Source organism: Polypterus senegalus, chromosome 2, assembly GCF_016835505.1.
Source record: "Polypterus senegalus isolate Bchr_013 chromosome 2, ASM1683550v1, whole genome shotgun sequence".
In the NCBI taxonomy this organism is placed as follows: domain Eukaryota; kingdom Metazoa; phylum Chordata; class Cladistia; order Polypteriformes; family Polypteridae; genus Polypterus; species Polypterus senegalus.
The window spans coordinates 100,426,223-100,444,734 of NC_053155.1; the positions used below are offsets into that span (position 1 = coordinate 100,426,223).

Sequence of the window (18,512 nt, forward strand, 5' to 3'; positions counted from 1 at the left end):
ACATATATATATATATATATATACACATATATATATACATATACACACACACACATATACATACATATATATACATATATACATACACACACAGTAATCCCTCGCTATATCGCGCTTCGACTTTTGCGGCTTCACTCTATCAGGATTTTAAATGTAAGCACATCTAAATATATATCACAGATTTTTCGCTGATTCGCAGATTTCTGTGGACAATGGGTCTTTTAATTCATGGTACATGCTTCCTCAGTTTGCCCAGTTGATTTCATACAAGGGACGCTATTGGCGGATGGCTTACAAGCTATCCAATCAGAGCATGTATTACATATTAACTAAAACTCCTCAATGATATAAGATATGCTTCCCGCGCAGTGCTTGATTGCTTGCTTTTCTATGTCTCTCTCACTCTCTCTGCCTGACGGAGGGGGTGTGAGCAGAGGGGCTGTTTGCACAGAGGCTGTTTGCCTAGAAGATACGGACGCTCCTCTACAAAATGCCGCTTTATCGCGGTGCTTCAGCATACTTAAAAGCACGTATTGATTTTTTGATTGTTTGCTTTTCTTAGCGAGCGCGCTCTCTGACATTCTCTGCTCCTGACAGCGCTCCTTTGAAGAGAAGATATGTTTGCATTCTTTTAATTGTGAGAAAGAACTGCCATCTTAGTCTTGTCATGGAGCACAGTTTAAACTTTTGACTAAAGGGTGTTATTTCATGTCTAGAGGGCTCTAATAATGTTAACAGGGTGGGAGAGTTTATAAGGGCTTAAAATATATAAAAATAACCATACAAACATATGGTTTCTACTTCGCGGATTTTCACCTATCGCAGGGGGGTCTGGAACGCAACCCCCGCGATTGAGGGATTACTGTGTGTATATACAGTATTATATATAAACTGCTCAAAAAAATTAAAGGAACACTTTGAAAACACATCAGATCTCAATGGGAAAAAGAAATCCTCCTGGATATCTATACTGATATAGACTGGGTAATGTGTTAGGAACGAAAGGATGCCACATTGTTTGATGGAAATGAAAATGATCAACCTACAGAGCCCTGAATTCAAAGACACCCCAAAATCAGAGTGAAAAAATTATGTGGCAGGCTAGTCCATTTTGCTAAAATTTAATTGCAGCAACTCAAAATTGTACGCAGCACTTTGTATGGCTCCTGTGTTCTTGTATACATGCCTGACAACATCGGTGCATGCTTCTAATGAGATGACAGATGGTGTTGTGGGGATCTCCTCCCAGATCTGGACCAGGGCATCACTGAGCTCCTGGACAGTCTGAGGTGCAACCTGGTGGCATTGGATGGACCAAAACATAATGTCCCAGAGGTGTTCTATTGGATTTAGGTCAGGAAAGTGTGGTGGCCAGTCAATGGTATCAATTCCTTCATCCTCCAGGAACTGCCTGCATACTCTCACCACATGAGGCCAGGAATTGTCGTGCACCAGGAGCCACTGTACCAGCATAGGGTCTGACAATGGGTCCAAGGATTTCATCCTGATACCTAATGGCAGCCAAGGTGCCTTTGTCAAGCCTGTAGCGGTCTGTGTGACCCTCCATGGATATGCCTCCCCAGACAATCATTAACCCACCACCAAACTGCTCATGCTGAATGATGTTACAGGCAGCATAATGTTCTCCATGGCTTCTCCAGACCCTTTCACTTCTGTCACGTGCTCAGGGTGAACCTGCTCTCATCTGTAAAAAGCACAGGGCACCAGTGGTGCATCTGCCAATTCTGGTATTCTATGGCGAATGCCAATCGAGCTGCATGCTGCTGGGCAGTGAGCTCAGGGCCCATTAGAGGACATGGGGCCCTTGGGTCACCCTCATGAAGTCTTTCTGGTTGTTTGGTCAGAGACATTCACACCAGTGGCCTGCTGGAGGTCATTTTGTAGGGCTCTGGCAGTGCTCATCCTGTTCCACCTTGCCCAAAGGAGCAGATACTGGTACTGCTGATGGGTTATGGACCTTCTATGGCCCTCTCCAGCTCTCCTAGAGTAACTGCTTGTCTCCTAGAATCTCCTCCATGCCCTTGAGACTGTGCAGGGAGACACAGCAAACCTTCTGGCAATGACACGTATTGATGTGCCATCCTGGAGAAGTTGGACTACCTGTGCAACCTCTGTAGGGTCCAGGTATCACCTCATGCTACCAGTAGTGACACTGACTGTAGCCAAATGCAAAACTAGTGAAGAAACAGTCAGAAAAGATGAGGAGGGAAAAATGTCAGTGGCCTCCACCTGTTAAACCATTCCTGTTTTGGGGGTCATCTCATTGTTGCTCCTCTAGTGCATCTGTTGTTAATTTCATTAACACCACAGCAGCTGAAACTGATTAACAACCCCCTCTGCTACTTAACTGACCAGATTAATATCCCATAAGTTTCATTGACTTTATGCTATACTCTGATTAAAAAGTGTTCCTTTAATTCTTTTGAGCAGTATATATATATATATATATATACATACACACACACACTTTGGAAACTGCCTGTACGCAACATCTGGCTTGATAGCCCTATAAAAGTCTCTGAGAACAGTTCTCAAACTGGTTAAATGACTAATCTGAAAAATCAATTATTTTGTTGCTTTAGGCTTTATTTTAGACAGAAACAGTAAATAATTCAGATGTTTGATATGGTTTTAAATCATCACAGAACGTATTTGGCACAGGCATGTGTAATTTAAATGTTATTTTTTTTCTTTAACTCTGATGCACATTTTTCTCTATCCTCAGACATTTTTAATTTCTGTTCTTTAGGTAATTACATTATTTAGGAAAATGTACATTACTCTGATTGCACGAATGGCTGTATTCTATAAATTGTGTTTTTATTGTAGACATTGAAACTTGTGTTGTAATATATATATATATATATATATTCTGAAAGAACAAATTCTGACCTACACATAACAGACAATGACTTTGCATAATGTTCAGACTGCTTTTAAAAACTCCATAACTTATTATTTCTGAAATATCCAGTAGTTTACAAACTTTCAACAGATAATATAATCTGCCAATTGTTCAAATAATTTATTTCTGAGCTCCTCAAGAGAAAGAGAGTAAGAGCATAAGTCAGGTAAGCAAATGTACTGGCACAGTTCAAGTTACAGTGCATGCCCATTATCAGGGTGGTGAAACCTTTCAAAAGACCATTATAATTTTGCACTGGATGTTATCAATAACTTATTTATCTTGTTTAAATGTGAAATCAAAACATTACGTGAAAACATCATACAGTGAAGATCTTTCTTTTTGTTCATATTTTTGTAAGAGAATACTTAAACACACCAGGAATATATATATAAGCAACTGTCCATCTTTGCTGCCCACATACCAATATTGTCATGTGCCTGAAAACCACATCTCAGTGAAGCAGTAATGTTTATTAAGGAAATGCATTGTAAAATGTATAATTTTGTCAACAAAATTTAAACAGGTGACAGGATAAAAACACATGCTGCTTTGAAGAAGAAAAAAAGCCATTTTCAATATGACTGTGTAAAGCCACATACAGATAACACACAAAAAATTATATGCATTTAATTTAAATAAATATTCATTAATGAGATGGGTTCTGAATTAACTTCCTTATTTGTTCATCTTTGGAGCCTCTACTTTAACTAAATGGAAACTTGATATAAAACACCAAACTACATAATTAAGAAAAGAAAAACAAAAACAAGTTGTAGCCTGAGATGGTAGTACAGTAATAAGAAAGAGACATTTAGTTCTGCAACAACCATGTATCCTAATACCTTTTTTACTGTATATATGGGATAGCCAATACTGCTTTATAAATTGCATCAAACTAGTTTTAATATAATTGTCATGCAGCATATTAATTTTAATTGGTAAATTCACAAAGGCCGCAAGCTTTATATTGCACTTTTCACAATAAAGTAACAGTTGCTCTCAGACTCTTCCTCTCCACTGCCTTTATGCATTTTTTTTAAATATTATTAAATATCTACTGTGACAAAAAGGGAGATTCTTCTAAAATTGTGAAATATTCCTTAAGTGAAAATATTTGGCATGGTTTGAATGGTACTTGATTAAATTATAATTAAACAATTTAAGTTCAAACTACACAGAAGGTATTAATAATTCAAAGCAGTCATGTACCCCTAGACAGTGGATGAATGTGTAATATAAGTCCTAGGAAACAGTGTGCTTTTTTCCCCCCCCGTTTTATTTTTTAAAAATTAACATTCATTCTTGTAAAATTTACTACTACATACTGTTATATATTTTCTCAGATGTACCTTTTTATTAAAAGGTAGTGTCTAAGGCCAAAAATGGAATATTCCTTAATAAAATCTTGAGTTAACTGAAGAAGTTTTGCACTAATGCAGAAGGTGTCAATAGTTCCAGCATGACCACGTTCAAGGCATTAATTTTTTTAAACTAATCAAAAAAAAAACAAAACACTCCTATCAAGAAGATCTTGCTATAATTCATGGGCAAATTAAGGATATAAATGATGAATGAAAAAGTAAAATAAAGAATTTGGTGCATTGCTGGCTTCACAGAGCAACAATGAGACCAAAATCCAGACTCTGGGACAAGTAGAAAATCTTAATTCCGAATTACTTTGAATTAGAATGTAGAAATGGAGAATCTCAAGGAAACGCTAAAATAGGAAACTGCATTAAACTCCAAAACTATGGCCAAGAATTGCTTTCTATGCTATATGACTTATGCTGTATGACTTCTGCCCCATGACAATGAAATGTCAGAGTTTATGCTACAAAAAGCCACTTCTCGTGAAATGTTATCCTCCAATTTACTCTTCGAATTTGAGTGAGTTTACTTGTTTGAGGATTTATGGTTGATTACAAGGAAAGCAAGAAAACGGCCTGTTTTTCATCTGTTGTTACAAGGGATATTTTTAAGGTGGAGTTGTGCATGGGTTCCTAAAAGTGCTTCTTGAAACCTAAAAAGATCTGCAGGGGTGTGGTGCTGGCAAACATGTCCCTTCCATTCTATGTCAGCTTAGTTTCTGCAATGTCTATTTTTATCAATTTTCCCTCCCTATAATATCTGAATTGCTTTTTGCTTCTTTGCATGTCCATGGCCTCAGTTTAAATAGTAAGAAGATTCAGCATTCTTGGTACAATGAAAACAGGTACTGGTTCACTACAGGACAATAAATTATTAGGGAAGGATGCCCTTACTTTAAAAAATAAATACTATAGCAATAGTGTTACTTTTATTTGTTCCAATTCCAACAAGTTTGGTGTGCTCATTTTAATGTGGCATATTTTACAACCTAAGATGTTTGAATTGGGATTGGACTCTGGGGTTATTTTCACCTCCCTTCTTGTTGAACTTGGTTGCAAGAGGCTAGTGTTACATAGCATCTACTTACCATCCCTTATCAGTTTTCCTTTTCATTATCTATCGTCAGTCATACCTTTCAAGTTTAAATGGCTTGAGTGTACTCATGAACCTTTTACACCCTTACAACAATGGATATCTTAATCCAACCATGAAAGCAATTCTCTTTCTACTTCCCCAGCCACCACTTTCAGTGCAGACTAGATTACATATTTTTCTATCAAAAGCTTTCCTCCTTTGTTACTAGAGATGTCATAAGAACTGACACTTAAGCACCATGTTGATACCTAAATTCTGAAAATATAGCCATATTAGATATTGTACAGGATTGGTAGTACCGAATGAAAGTCAGTCATGCACTCATGCATGACTGCAAGTAGATGTAAGCAGACAAAGGAATGGAATCAGCACCTTGTGGCAGACTGCAAGTGAAAGACCCAAATAGGTCCATTAACTTCATCAGTGGTCGCTCTAAACGCCAAGGAAACATGCACTGCCAGCTGCTTTATTTAGCTGCCCCACATATACATTACTCCCAGGTCTGCCTCATTTTGCTCACATGGAGCTAGAGGTAACTCAACTACTACACTAAAACTCGGCTTCATGAGCCAACCCAAGGCAAGGGTCCACATTCAAGGCTTGCTGGCGTCCACACACTAAGGCTGATGGGCTTTAGTCAGCTTTTCTTGGTATCCCAACCCCCTCTGACATGTGCTCAACCACCCAAAGAATATGTCCTTCTCAGGTGCACTCCCAGGGTCGCTATAATACAAAAATGTCTCACAATCAGGGTAATATAAAGCACTGCATCAACGCATATCGAAAAGAAAAACAGCAGATGTCTTTATAGCCTTTGTGTTTGGGGCAGGAAAATTTAATCATGGTGATTGTGGGAAGTATACTTATTATAGCAAAACACACACAGGCTTTTGTTCTTGCTACTTTTATCTCCATACAGAGCTACTTTAGAAATAGATTTGTGGATGTTTTGAGGATGCAATGAAATGAAAACACCACAGTAAAAGTTATTTTAAAGTAGTTCTGCAATAGTGGAGTCATGTAAAACTAATAATTTCACACAAGATGCCCTAAAGTTTGAACAAATGTAAACAAGCTAGGCCACATTTAGACAACCAAAGCACCACAAGTTTATGACATCTGAAATTTTAATTAACTTGACTCATCTATTAAATACCACTCTTCATAAGTTTTGTATCCAGTTAATGATGCTAATATAAACATTAATTAAACAGAAAATATTATAAACTTAACACAGTATTTCTCTGCTCAGCCTGATTTTTTAAAGCATGGTAGAAAACCACCTTTGAAGAGTACAAAAAAATTAAATATCCTGAATTATCTTGAAATTCACTAATTCAGCAGTACAGATTGATTTTAAATAGTAGTTTTGGTTTCTGTAGAGAAAACATCAGGGAATAAATTGAATATGGGCACACGGTATGAAAAATTAGGTAGTCCATGAATATATAATCCTTTATAAACCCTGTGCTGAAATCCCCCTAAGATTATAACCTTAGCACCCGATACTTGTTATTACATTGGGAGAATCCCGGTGTCTATCACACAGTACAATTCAAGTCTTGACATTCACAAAGAGAAAAATAAAATGCAATACAGTCGATTCCTGTTAATCGGACCACATCGGGACGCGATCATTTTAGTCCTAATAACCGGCTCATCCGATTACACGAACATGCCCTATACATGTGCTACCAAGACGGGACGTGCTATAAGTAACATATTAAAAAGTCATTATGACTTTTATTGTGCTGCACACGCGTATGGCGAACGTACAAACAAGAACTACGTACATGTACATACAGTGGCTTGCTGCTACTTGCTGCTAGAGACATACCCTAAAAGACTGGCAGCTGTAATTGCAGCAAAAAGTGGTTCTACAAAGTATTGACTCAGGGGGCTGAATAATTATGCACACCCCACTTTGCAGTTATTTATTTGTAAAAAATGTTTGGAATCATGTATGATTTTCGTTCCACTTCTCAAGTGTACACCACTTTGTATTGGTCTTTCACGTGGAATTCCAATGAAATTGATTCATGTTTGTGGCTGTAATGTGACAAAATGTGGAAAAGTTCAAGGGGGCCGAATACTTTTGCAAGCCACTGTATATGGTTGCTTACAACTTTGTTTACTGAAAAGGAAATCAAAAAATTCTTCGAAACGATCTACATGACACTCAGCATGCGAAGCACAATAAAAAAAGGTTACATTACCAAATTCCAGTCAACGTTTGAAGAACTTGTCTAGTGTGATCTGACGCATTCTGTTGACGCACTGCACTTGGACAAAATCATCACAAACATCTAACACATCAATGGGACTGCCTTCATTTCCCTCCTGCATGAAATAGCGGCGCAAAGTTTCAATGCATTTCCTGGCATGCTGTGTTGTCACTTGCATTAACTCATTAGGGTCATCATTATCACTTTCCTGGTCTTCCGCTTTACGTTTACATCCGCTTTCTGCGGGCAACTTGTGGCTTCTTTTTCTTATTCTCTGTCACGTTCTTTGGTCCGATTAAAAGGAATTTTGGTCCAAATAAGTAAACAATATTAGTCTTATGTAATATGATCTGTTTCGGTTCTTTAGGATTCGGTCCGAATAAGCGGCTGGTCCGATTAAGCGGTGGTCCAATTAACCAGAATCGACTGTACTAGTTTACTTAAAATATAGTTTGGTTATCCTGTTGTTGTTGTTGGCAGTGTTTATACAATGTATTTTAAATTGTTTCAGAAAAGGGCATGAGGTTGTTCCCTTAAATAATGGGAGTATCTTTTGATAAGCCATTAAATGAGATTTCTGTGTTTGTCATGAAATTGAATAGGTATGGAGTATGATAAAATTTCACTGGTATTGGTATCCAATAGAAAAGTTCTTGTATCCTGACATCCCTATCTGTCATAGATGCTAGTGTGCTTTCTAATGCTTATACATGCCACAAATTCGCACTTTCAAAGTTTAAAATTTCCATACTTCTTTATTGTGTTAGGCAATTCAATACATTATTACTCCAGAATGCCAGAAACTTGCAACAAATTTAATTTATTTCTGCAAGCCAAAGCTCAGTAGAGGATGCAGCATATGAGTATCTATCAAATTAGCTATTTTAAATTTTATTATATCAAATGCAACTAATAAAATTGAACACTCTCAACTATGCATTATTTTGTGTGGTGGGTTCTTGCTATAAAACAGTCATACCAGGGAAGAACTGAACTCTGCTACTGTGAAAAAGGCACACAAGAGCTACAGTATCTGGACCTTCCTATGCTGACTGAAGATGAAGCTTTCCTTCTAGATTTCCACCTCCAATTGACAGAGCTTGCTCAGGCTTTGAATTCAATGGAAAAAGGAGTGATTGGACCAAAAAATATATTAGTAATTCAAAATGTGTTAGTAATTAGGTATGGTATAAACTTTAAGGACTATATAATTATTCATTGCACTGTGCTAAAAGTGTAATAAGTACTAAATTACTACTGAAAAAAAGAAAGAAGAACATATACTTCTAAGCAGCTTTGTTTGGTAAGGATAACGTTTTTGTAAGAAGCTAAAGAAAACAATGTTATCGTCTGCTTGGATTTCCACTAACCCAAAAAGCATATTGTAAGAAATCATTTTGAATAGGTTGCATTACTGCTTAAACTTAACACAGCTACATTTTAAATATTCAAATAAGCAATAATATATCAACACTGCAAAAATCAATTAATGAAATGTAAAGTGGGTAGAAAAATCAAAAAAATTACCACATAGAATGAAAAAACAACTGCTTTTTATGGTGTTTTCTCAGGTGAAGCAATCTAATGCTTGAAGGAAAGACTGCCACATATTATAGCCACTTTCCAGGAAAACAAGCCTGAAAGATACAGCAGCTATTTCAGCGAGTTTGGCAAAAACTTTCTTGGATAGTATCTTTTTCAAGTGTAATGCTACGAAGCATAAAAGACTACTAACAGTTATCATAAGTTTCATAAATCATAATGAGCTGTCTATTTCATGAGAACAGAGGCAAGTCCATCACCAACCACCAAAAATAAAATGATAAAATAATAAGTTTTAATTTGTAAAATTTAGCAAAAGAAACACACAAACTGTAACTTGAAAATATTGTTTTTTAATCATCACTGGATATGAAAATTCCCCTTAAAAAAGTAAATATCAATATAATTACACAGAGTTACAGTGAAATTTTTTAAACTAGTAGTTTTTCATGAATGTGGATGTGTATTTTAATGTGATAAGGCAAATCCATGTAGTAGCAGCATCACTGTCTTCTTTAACCTACATAATTATTAGATGAAATCTAAAACATCCAGGACAAGAATGAAAAACATTTCAGCTAAAACCTGATACCTATACTTTTGATCGGAAGGCTGACAATTGAAGTATAACATGTCTGGAATGAAATACTCCTGTACAACAAGATTATATAGGTAAATGCATCTATATCAGTGTCAATATTTAGATAACACACACTGGACAAATCTGGTATTAATTTTCACAAACATGAAAATTTTATATTGTTAACACAAAGAAAAATTACTGTTATTTAAGAATTTAACCATTTACTCCCATACTTCTTACTAAGATTACTATTAACTTTAGTAAAAAGCAGGTTATGTTTGATGGTGCTCTGGATTTCATTTCTATTATACATCACTCTCTATTCTTCACCCTTGATCAGAGCAAAGCCATTTCTATTGACTACTGTTTAATGTATACATTTTTAAAATGTAACACAACCCCAGAATTATGACTCTTACCTAATTACATTCATGTACAGAACTTAAAACTACCCTTAATATATTAACTGATGTACAATATAAAAGTCAACAAAACGTTTAAGTTATTTAAAATACAATTCCAAATTGTTCTAAATTAGGGTGTTTAATAATTCTACACAACAGCTGTATGCCTCTTTTTAAGAAGTAACTGACACGATTTGTTTAAGATTATGGCATGTTTCCTAATTCTACACCTTACACTATTAAAGATACACTGTATTTGATATGTGATTCCAAAAATCCTTTCAAGAAAACAAATACCAAAGTTTACTGTATTAAATATATTATGTTCAGATTCTTAAATTATATATATATATATATATATATATATATATATATATATATATATATATATATATATATATAAAAAGCAATTGCTATACCTGATAGCTATAACAAATCAAACAAGATTAAATTAATTTAAGCATTGTTGTCTATATTTTAACAGTCCACTTATGTTTAACAAATAATTTGTTCAAAACTATGTTTAAACACATTTAATGTTCAAGCCACAATATCCTAGTAATATAAAAATATGAGCAGAACTATAACTACTTTACAACAAGTTAATTAAATACAGGCTAAGAATGAATAAATGAATGAATAATATTTTACAGTTAACTGTGTGCATTGTAAATTTATTATTATTTATCTTATGTATACCATTTACTGCTGTGTATCATAAGCCTGTAAAACTAAGTACAAGATGGTGTTAACCCTATAAAAAGTAACATCAAAAAGACTAGCCAATATTTTTAGCATCAAAAATTTATTTTACACATTATTTATCTGCTGTTAGTAGAGCTTGAGTTTTTTGTTCAAGTAAAACTACCATACATCTAACTCAGAAGCACCAAATAATATGACATGGGTACTGGGTAACCAAGATGGAAATAAGATGTACTGGGCAGCACTGAAGCCAGTCACAAGAGCTCAAGAAAATGCACGCCAACTTTTTGTAGACAGCAGACATATTATGAGTAGGAACAATCACGTAGTATCTTGTCTTTCTCCCAACCAAACAAAACAGTAAATCTCTTTTGGCCATATTGTCAAGAAAAGAATACTAGTCAAGTTATGGGCAACTTATTGATGGGTTGGGTATTTAGGGTTCAGCTGCTCATCTGCCTTATTTCCATCTCTAGTTAGCTATCTTAAATAAATCATATGCAAAACCCTTCAAAAGGGAAACAATCCCATAAAAAACAAGGATATTTACTGAATGCAGCAGAAGAGGCTTGGTAAGTTCGGTTTTCAGTCCCAGCGTCCACTGGGAGGTCATAGGAACCTTCAGTGGCCCCAGAAGTTGAGGTCTGTGGCCAGCCCTGCTTCACCAGTAGAACTGCTTAAGGTGGAGACAATAGAAGAGTGTTATAAATCATATATTGTTCAAACTGGACTGCATGTGTTGGATGTTTAAATAGACAGCTGTACACAGCCATGTATGCACTATGAAAAATGTGATGCACAAATCATACACGATTGCAAAGGCATTCATTGCACATACTGCACAAGTAAACAAACCCTGATGGGAGCAAAAAAAAAAAATTATAATAATGACCTAGAGTATCTATATCGTACACTAGATTTAAAAAAAAATTTTCAGAAAGCAATCAAAAAAAAATGTTCAAATAGAGTGACATGTAAAACCATTGCTTAATTTAAAGAAATTCAAGAAAAACCTATGTGGGCACAAGTTATTTACCACTTATATTGCACACTGCCTCCCGCTGTTGAACTGTTATCCTCATGGTTTTAATTACTTAAGATATCTGTAACAGCCATAAAGCCATAAAAAAGTTTTCCATTCTCTGCTTGGACATAATTTATGCTTTGTATCAATTACCAACAAATCTGACTGGCTAGACTTTCTGTTAATTAGTCAAGTGCACGTTCAATCAGTATGAGCTTTGTCTAAACATTAAGGAGTTTGCTTTTGTTTCTAGAGTATGCAGTACTGTATACAATTCCACCAGTGTTGTTTCACTCATAAACAGGCTTTAATAAGTATCTTCTTATCAGTGACAGGTAAAGGGCAACTATTCTGTCAGGCTAAGTTGAGAAATGTGACGTGTACTGCAACCATTAGAGGGCACTGCAGAATCAAGAAATGATCAATTACAGTTTGTTACCACACAAAAAATCTGACTGAAGGTGATCGTTTCATTCACAAAGAATGGGAAATGCTCATGTTTGGAACTGCTTTAGTTATAAAAGATCTGACATATGCAAAGATATTTTCTTTATTTATAATTGTATAGTATAGTATGTTGGGATTGGAAAGTTTATGCCATTAAAAGAATATACTACCCAAAAATTAAATATTTTTTTTTAAGTTGTTACTTACCCCATGTGGGTTGTAGTGATGGTTGAAAAAAAAAAATTAACTTCATGGAGAACTGAGATTAAGTTTTTGATACAATGGGCCTCTATGGAGACCAAAGCTGGACAACAGCAAACAGCATCAAAACATCCATGAAAAAAATCTCATATTACTCATATATCATAAAATGACAGGCAAAATTCACCTAATTGTACGCTCACAACATGCAAAAAGCATGCATTTTAGAGTTGTGCAGGAAAAGGAACTGGGTTCACACAGGATCAATATTTTGAATTGAAGACAAGACTCTTAACCAATGAAAGAGGACAAAAGACAACCCTTCATTTCGAAGGTTTCATCCTGTGTGAACGTGTTTCCCCTTTATGCACTACTCTTATTGTCTAAAACTATTTCTTTAACAATATTTTACCAAAAAAAAAAAAGCTTTGGGCTTGCTCTTGAGGAAAAATAGAAAGTTTTCTGGTCAAGTATGCAAAACATCTTGATACCTTACAAAGAATATACTGACATGGATAGAAGTAATCTTACTCATAACAGAATTGGAAAATGACATATGTAACTTGATCACTAGTTCAACGAGGAGTTTTCACAAAAGAAGATTTGTTTCTGTTATAAATACAGCTGTTAAAAACAGCTGGACATTAAACAGATAATACAAATTCACTACTACTCCATCTAAGTTAAAAATGGAAGTAATAAATCCTCTTGCTACCAGACAGTGATGGTGGTCACATGAAAACATTTTTAATGTTTACAGTATATTGAGACAGCAGTGAAGCAGCAATGAAACAGATGGCAAGTACAAGCAGCACTCAACTGGTTAAACTAAGGTTTATGACTTCATAACAGTAACAAAACAAGCACTGTGTTTGACCACTTGGGTTCTTCAACCCATTTTCCTTTAACAAAAATAAAAACAATAAAATAATGTCATCCCCATTCCATCACCTGCAAATACCATCCAACTTCAGAATTCAATAGGTTACCCTACTACAAGTGATGAAGAAAATACCGTTAAATTCCTCAGCTGAATTCTTACATGTATTTTACAAATTCTACGAGTGGAAGAGTGAAAACTTTGAACACCGAGGTAAATTTAATGAGTATTCCATTCTTCTTCTTAACAGTTTTTTCCAATTGTGTTTTGCTTAGTAGTATGGTAGTTGAAGCCAAGCATTAACATTGGTCCAAGCAGTATACACACTTGCACCGTCAAGCATAGATTCACATAGAGGAAATTTAGAGATGTAAGTTGATGTGACAATAGATCTTTACAAAGGAGTGGACTCTTAAATAAAAAAAAAATCATTTAAAAATTATTTATTACCTAATAGTCCCAATTTTGTCATCTTGTGTTTAGCAGCAAAACACCATTATAGATAAATATTATGGAAGTACTAAACGGTATGTTAAAATTAGAAAGGTTATTTAACACTGAGTGTTGGACTTTGCAATTTCAGGGATAATGGCATTTGCCATTACAACTTACTTTATTTCAATATTAATTTTGGATGATCCGCTGTGGCAACCCCTAACTGGAGCAACAAAAGAAGAACGGTTTTCCAATTTATACACCTAGAAATTACAAAATCTACTAATAAAAATGGCTCAAAAAATTTGGCAGAGAGAACAGTACAACAGTAACAGTACTGAGTACACATTAATGCATCCCTACAATATAACTGTATCTCATTAACACTTTGCTCATGTTTGATTAAGACATAAATAAAAATGAAGGGTTGACTTCAGCACTCATTTTATAATCTGGGCAAGACATGGATTTTCATCCAAAAAGATTTATAATCCTGCAGTGGGTTGGCACCCTGCCCAGGGTTTGTTCTTGCCTTGCACCCTGTGTTGGCTGGAATTGGCTCCAGCAGACCCCCCGTGACCCTGTAGTTAAGATATAACAGGTTGAATAATGGATGGATAGATTTACAATCTCTGGAGTTCTAATTATTTAATAATACAACTCTATAACATGAATTAAAATTATTAGGCAAAAACTCAAAATGACTTATTTTCACTGTGGTGCAGTCTAACATTCCCCCACACCTGAGGCATCATGCATGAAGCACTGTGTAGAATTCATACTAAAACATGGCGTACGAACAAAAGCAGAAAGGTGCATACGCACAAAAAAATCCAGATGCATAAATCTGTGCGTATACCAACTTCCACATTTTTCCCCTACTTAAATCCAGGTCAGTGTGAAAAGTAACACACGTGCACGCACTTGCCATCCCACCCCATCTCCTCCAGAATTATGCCTCTTTCAATATGCAAATCAATATAAATGGCCCTTAAGCTCAGCGTTCTGTGAAAAGATAATGGTAAAAGCACTGGGGAAAATAGAAGAATTTCAGTGAATACCAAGTGGATGCAAAGCAAAATGTACTATGTTTTGGTTTTAACAGCTGTATAAACAAAACGAAGTTGAATGATATAGATTGTGAGAGAAACTCGAAAGCTCAAGCTGAGAATGCCGATTCTTCAAAACTTTTAAGGAGCATTGAAATATCTTCGTAGTACATGTTTAATTATTCTATCCATCCAAGGTTGCACCAATCCCAGCAAGCATACAGCGCAAGGCAGGAACAATCCCTGAAAGGGACGCCAGCTCATCGCTAGCGCTGCGACATGGTGTCCTTTAAATGTTTAATTATTAACAATATAGATTATTTAAATGATGTTAAAATTGTATCTGTTGTAATAAACATACTTTGCTGCATTGCATCTTAAAAATGATATTAAGAGCTCCAGGAAGATATTGCTTGAAAATCTAAATCGTCTTAGAAGCCAGACGTCATCATATGTAAATACAAGCTTTATAAAGTGGCTCAGGTTGTGCAATGTTATAACTGTAGTGCAAGTTTACAGCGAGGTGATTGTACTGATAAGTACAAATATTTCTACCAGGAACACTTGGACTGATTGAGTGAATTTATAGTTCTTGGGATGAAACTGTTTCAGAACCGGGAGGTCCGTAAAGTACAGGCTCTGAAGCATTTGCTGTATGGATGCAGTTCAAATAAACTTTGCGCAAGGCTGAGGCAGCGTGCGCTAGAAGCTCTATCCCAATATTTCTCCCCGCTCTGGATACAATCTGTGGTAGAGCTTTCCGATCAGCTGCTGTAGAGCTGTGATTCCACACTCAGATACAGTGGGATAAATACTCCAAGTGGTGCAGTGAGAGTAACAGGTATGGTATTTGAAATAGTTTGGCCATTCCGTGGACAGTTATATTGTTACAGGTTAATTACAGTCAGATGCCTTAAACTAATAAATGATATGCGGATAATTTCAGTGTATTTGATGAAAGTGTGTCAGGGATGTGAATCTAAAAAAGATTGGGAAACCACACTGGAACAGTAACACTGCTTTGAGGCTAGGTGCTGTCAGCTTGCAAAGCCAAGCAGAGAACTTGTGTACGCCAGGGATTGAGATGGCGTAAAAAATGTGTAGCTTTATCCCAAATTTAGATTTCATACATCGCAATGTGAGCATGGAAACAGGCGTACGCAACATTTTTGTGCATACACACCGTTTATATATGAGGCACCTGGGCTGAATTCTTAACCTTGTGACTATGAGAACTTTTCTTTTTCTTCCAGTGTCCACTTCAACTTTATCATCATGCTCGAGTTTCCTTTAAAAGACATCTATGTGCCTGGTGACTCTTGGTTTGAAGTGACTGAGCATGGGTGGTTAAGAACATGTCCTGTGATGGATTATGACTCATCCAGGGCTGGTTATCCTGAATAGGTAATGGAAAGAGATGGATGAATAATTTATTGATCAATTCGATTTAGCATTTGGTAGAATGTCCAAATTGTAGAATCTACAACCAGCTACAAGTATTTTACCTACCAAATATATACATCTGAAATATTTAATCCTCTCAGCTCATGCTTACAAACTAGCACAAGCACCTGAAAGCCAGAATTTGCAAGCATAGTTTTCACCTTGCTTGCCAGCTGACCAGCTGAGTTAAATTTGTAAACTGTTTTTATAGGTGTTGCTCCCAAGCCGTGGAACAAATTTCTTGACCATCTATAAACTACTTCCAGTCTGATTGATGATGTTCAGATGCTTACTGAAGATAGGCCCCTTCAGAAAGCATCTAGAAATTATTTTGACTTTTAAACCCCTGCACTCCATCTCAATTATCTACTAACCCGTAAACTAGCAGTGGTCATGACATATAGTATTAAAAGTGATCTACTAACTGACTGAGGGATATGCATAAGACCCAAACTTATGTAAATCATATTAAATGCAAAATTGGGTCCTATTTAGGTGACTGAAAGAAAAAATAAGGAATACAAAGTTACCTCATTATCAAGGATGATTAACATTAAGGAATCCAAAGTTTTGTACAAGAATTAATTCTTATTTTCCCATTTCAGTTCCTATAAGCACCAATTCCTCTAAGTGACACCTAAAGAAATATATATATCAGTGTTTCCCAAACTCAGTCCTGGGGACCCCCTGTGGCTGCAGGTTTTTGTTCCAACCAGCTTCTGTTATTAATTGAACTCCTGGGCTAATTAAGTGATGTGTTATTTCCCAAGTTCTGTGTTTAGGGAACAATATAGAAATTAGGAAACTAAGTTTGCTAAAAAAAAAATATTAAAATGTACCAAGCAGTTATATGAGAATAATATATTCTTTTTTTTTTTAAATTATTTTCATCTTGATTTTCATTCTACTTTTCAAGGTGTTCTAATTGTTTATTAATCCATTATTTACTAATTAGTGGGTCTGATGCTAAAGTAGATGCAGCCTTTGATTGTTCAGTGTTGTTTGCCTGGGTGTCTGTTCTGCTCATTTTTAATTGTGATCAATAAGATACGACGAAGGGGAAAAACTGCACAAAGAAAGGGCAAAATATAATGAAATCAACAAAAGAGAGTTAAGCATTTAAATCTATAGCAAAAGCAGAAATATTTCTAAATGTCTTATAAATGTAAAAATAATGCTGCTGTGCTTTTCTGAATGTAGAATAAAAGAAAAATAATCCCAGCTAATTCATTAAATTAAATGAGATCAGTGTTATCAGGTGTTGTCACTGATTAGGAATCTGGTTGGAACAAAAACCTGCAGCCACAGGGGGTCCCCAGGACCGAGTTTGGGAAACACTGATATATATTTTTTTAAAGTGAGTGTGATCTAAATGAAACAATTTCACTGTAAAAAGATGCATCATTTAAAGTACAATATGAACAACAAACTTTCAAGTAATACTGTTTAAATGACCATACAGGCAAATGTTCACCCAAATGCGAGAACATTAGTCACTACACAAAGAAACACTAACAAAATGCAGTAGTACCCCATTGAAATTCTGATCAGTTGGCGGTACTGCTTGTTGAAAGGAAATGTGTGACCCATCTGAAAGAGGTAGTAGGAGTAATTAAATAAGAGCGGAAATAACTAATTAAATTAAAATTATTGTACTAAGTACACTATGTTACATGTACAAGTTACAGTAAACTTGTCTTGTACGTCTTTTTACAACAAAAAAGATTTTTTATTTTATTATTGAATTACAATAAAAGAATACCCACAGAAAATCTTAAATTGTACAAAACCGTGTGGAGGGGAATTTGTTGTCACCTCACTGACTAGACAGATACAGAATACAAATATATAACTGCAGAATACTGGTCATTTTCCTCAACCACCAAAGCTTAAAATTGATTCTGTTTGGGTTCAGTCTTGAATTACATGGTCTAATAGAATGTTACTTCATTGACTGTACTAATTAATACATAAAACTGTATTCGTCCATTTGTTATGCTCTAATATAATTTTTTTATATCAATGTGTTAACAGGCAAAGATGTGATCTTTTTCTTTAACAAATTAAATACAAATTCAACATGCTCCAGTTTCCAAAACAGTTAACTAAGTCCTTGATTGCACCTCAACATTCTGCAAAATATGCATTATGTCACTTGTTAAAATAAAGATGTAAGTTAAAG

At 35.4% G+C, this 18,512-nt stretch overlaps 1 protein-coding gene across 7 annotated transcripts in view; it reads right to left on the minus strand.

Annotated features, from left to right (window-relative positions):
• The window catches only part of fam168a (family with sequence similarity 168 member A), a 172,331-nt gene that overhangs the window by 37,870 nt on the left and 115,949 nt on the right, over window positions 1-18,512 (minus strand). For 5 of the 7 annotated variants that reach the window (XM_039744260.1, XM_039744258.1, XM_039744263.1 and 2 more), the window contains one exon: window positions 11,402-11,527. The exons of 1 other annotated variant lie outside the window; for it this stretch is intronic. In XM_039744260.1, coding sequence (XP_039600194.1) covers window positions 11,402-11,527 — 126 coding nt within the window. The remainder of the gene's footprint in view (window positions 1-11,401; window positions 11,528-18,512) is intronic. One more of the 7 variants, XM_039744259.1, reaches the window with a different exon arrangement.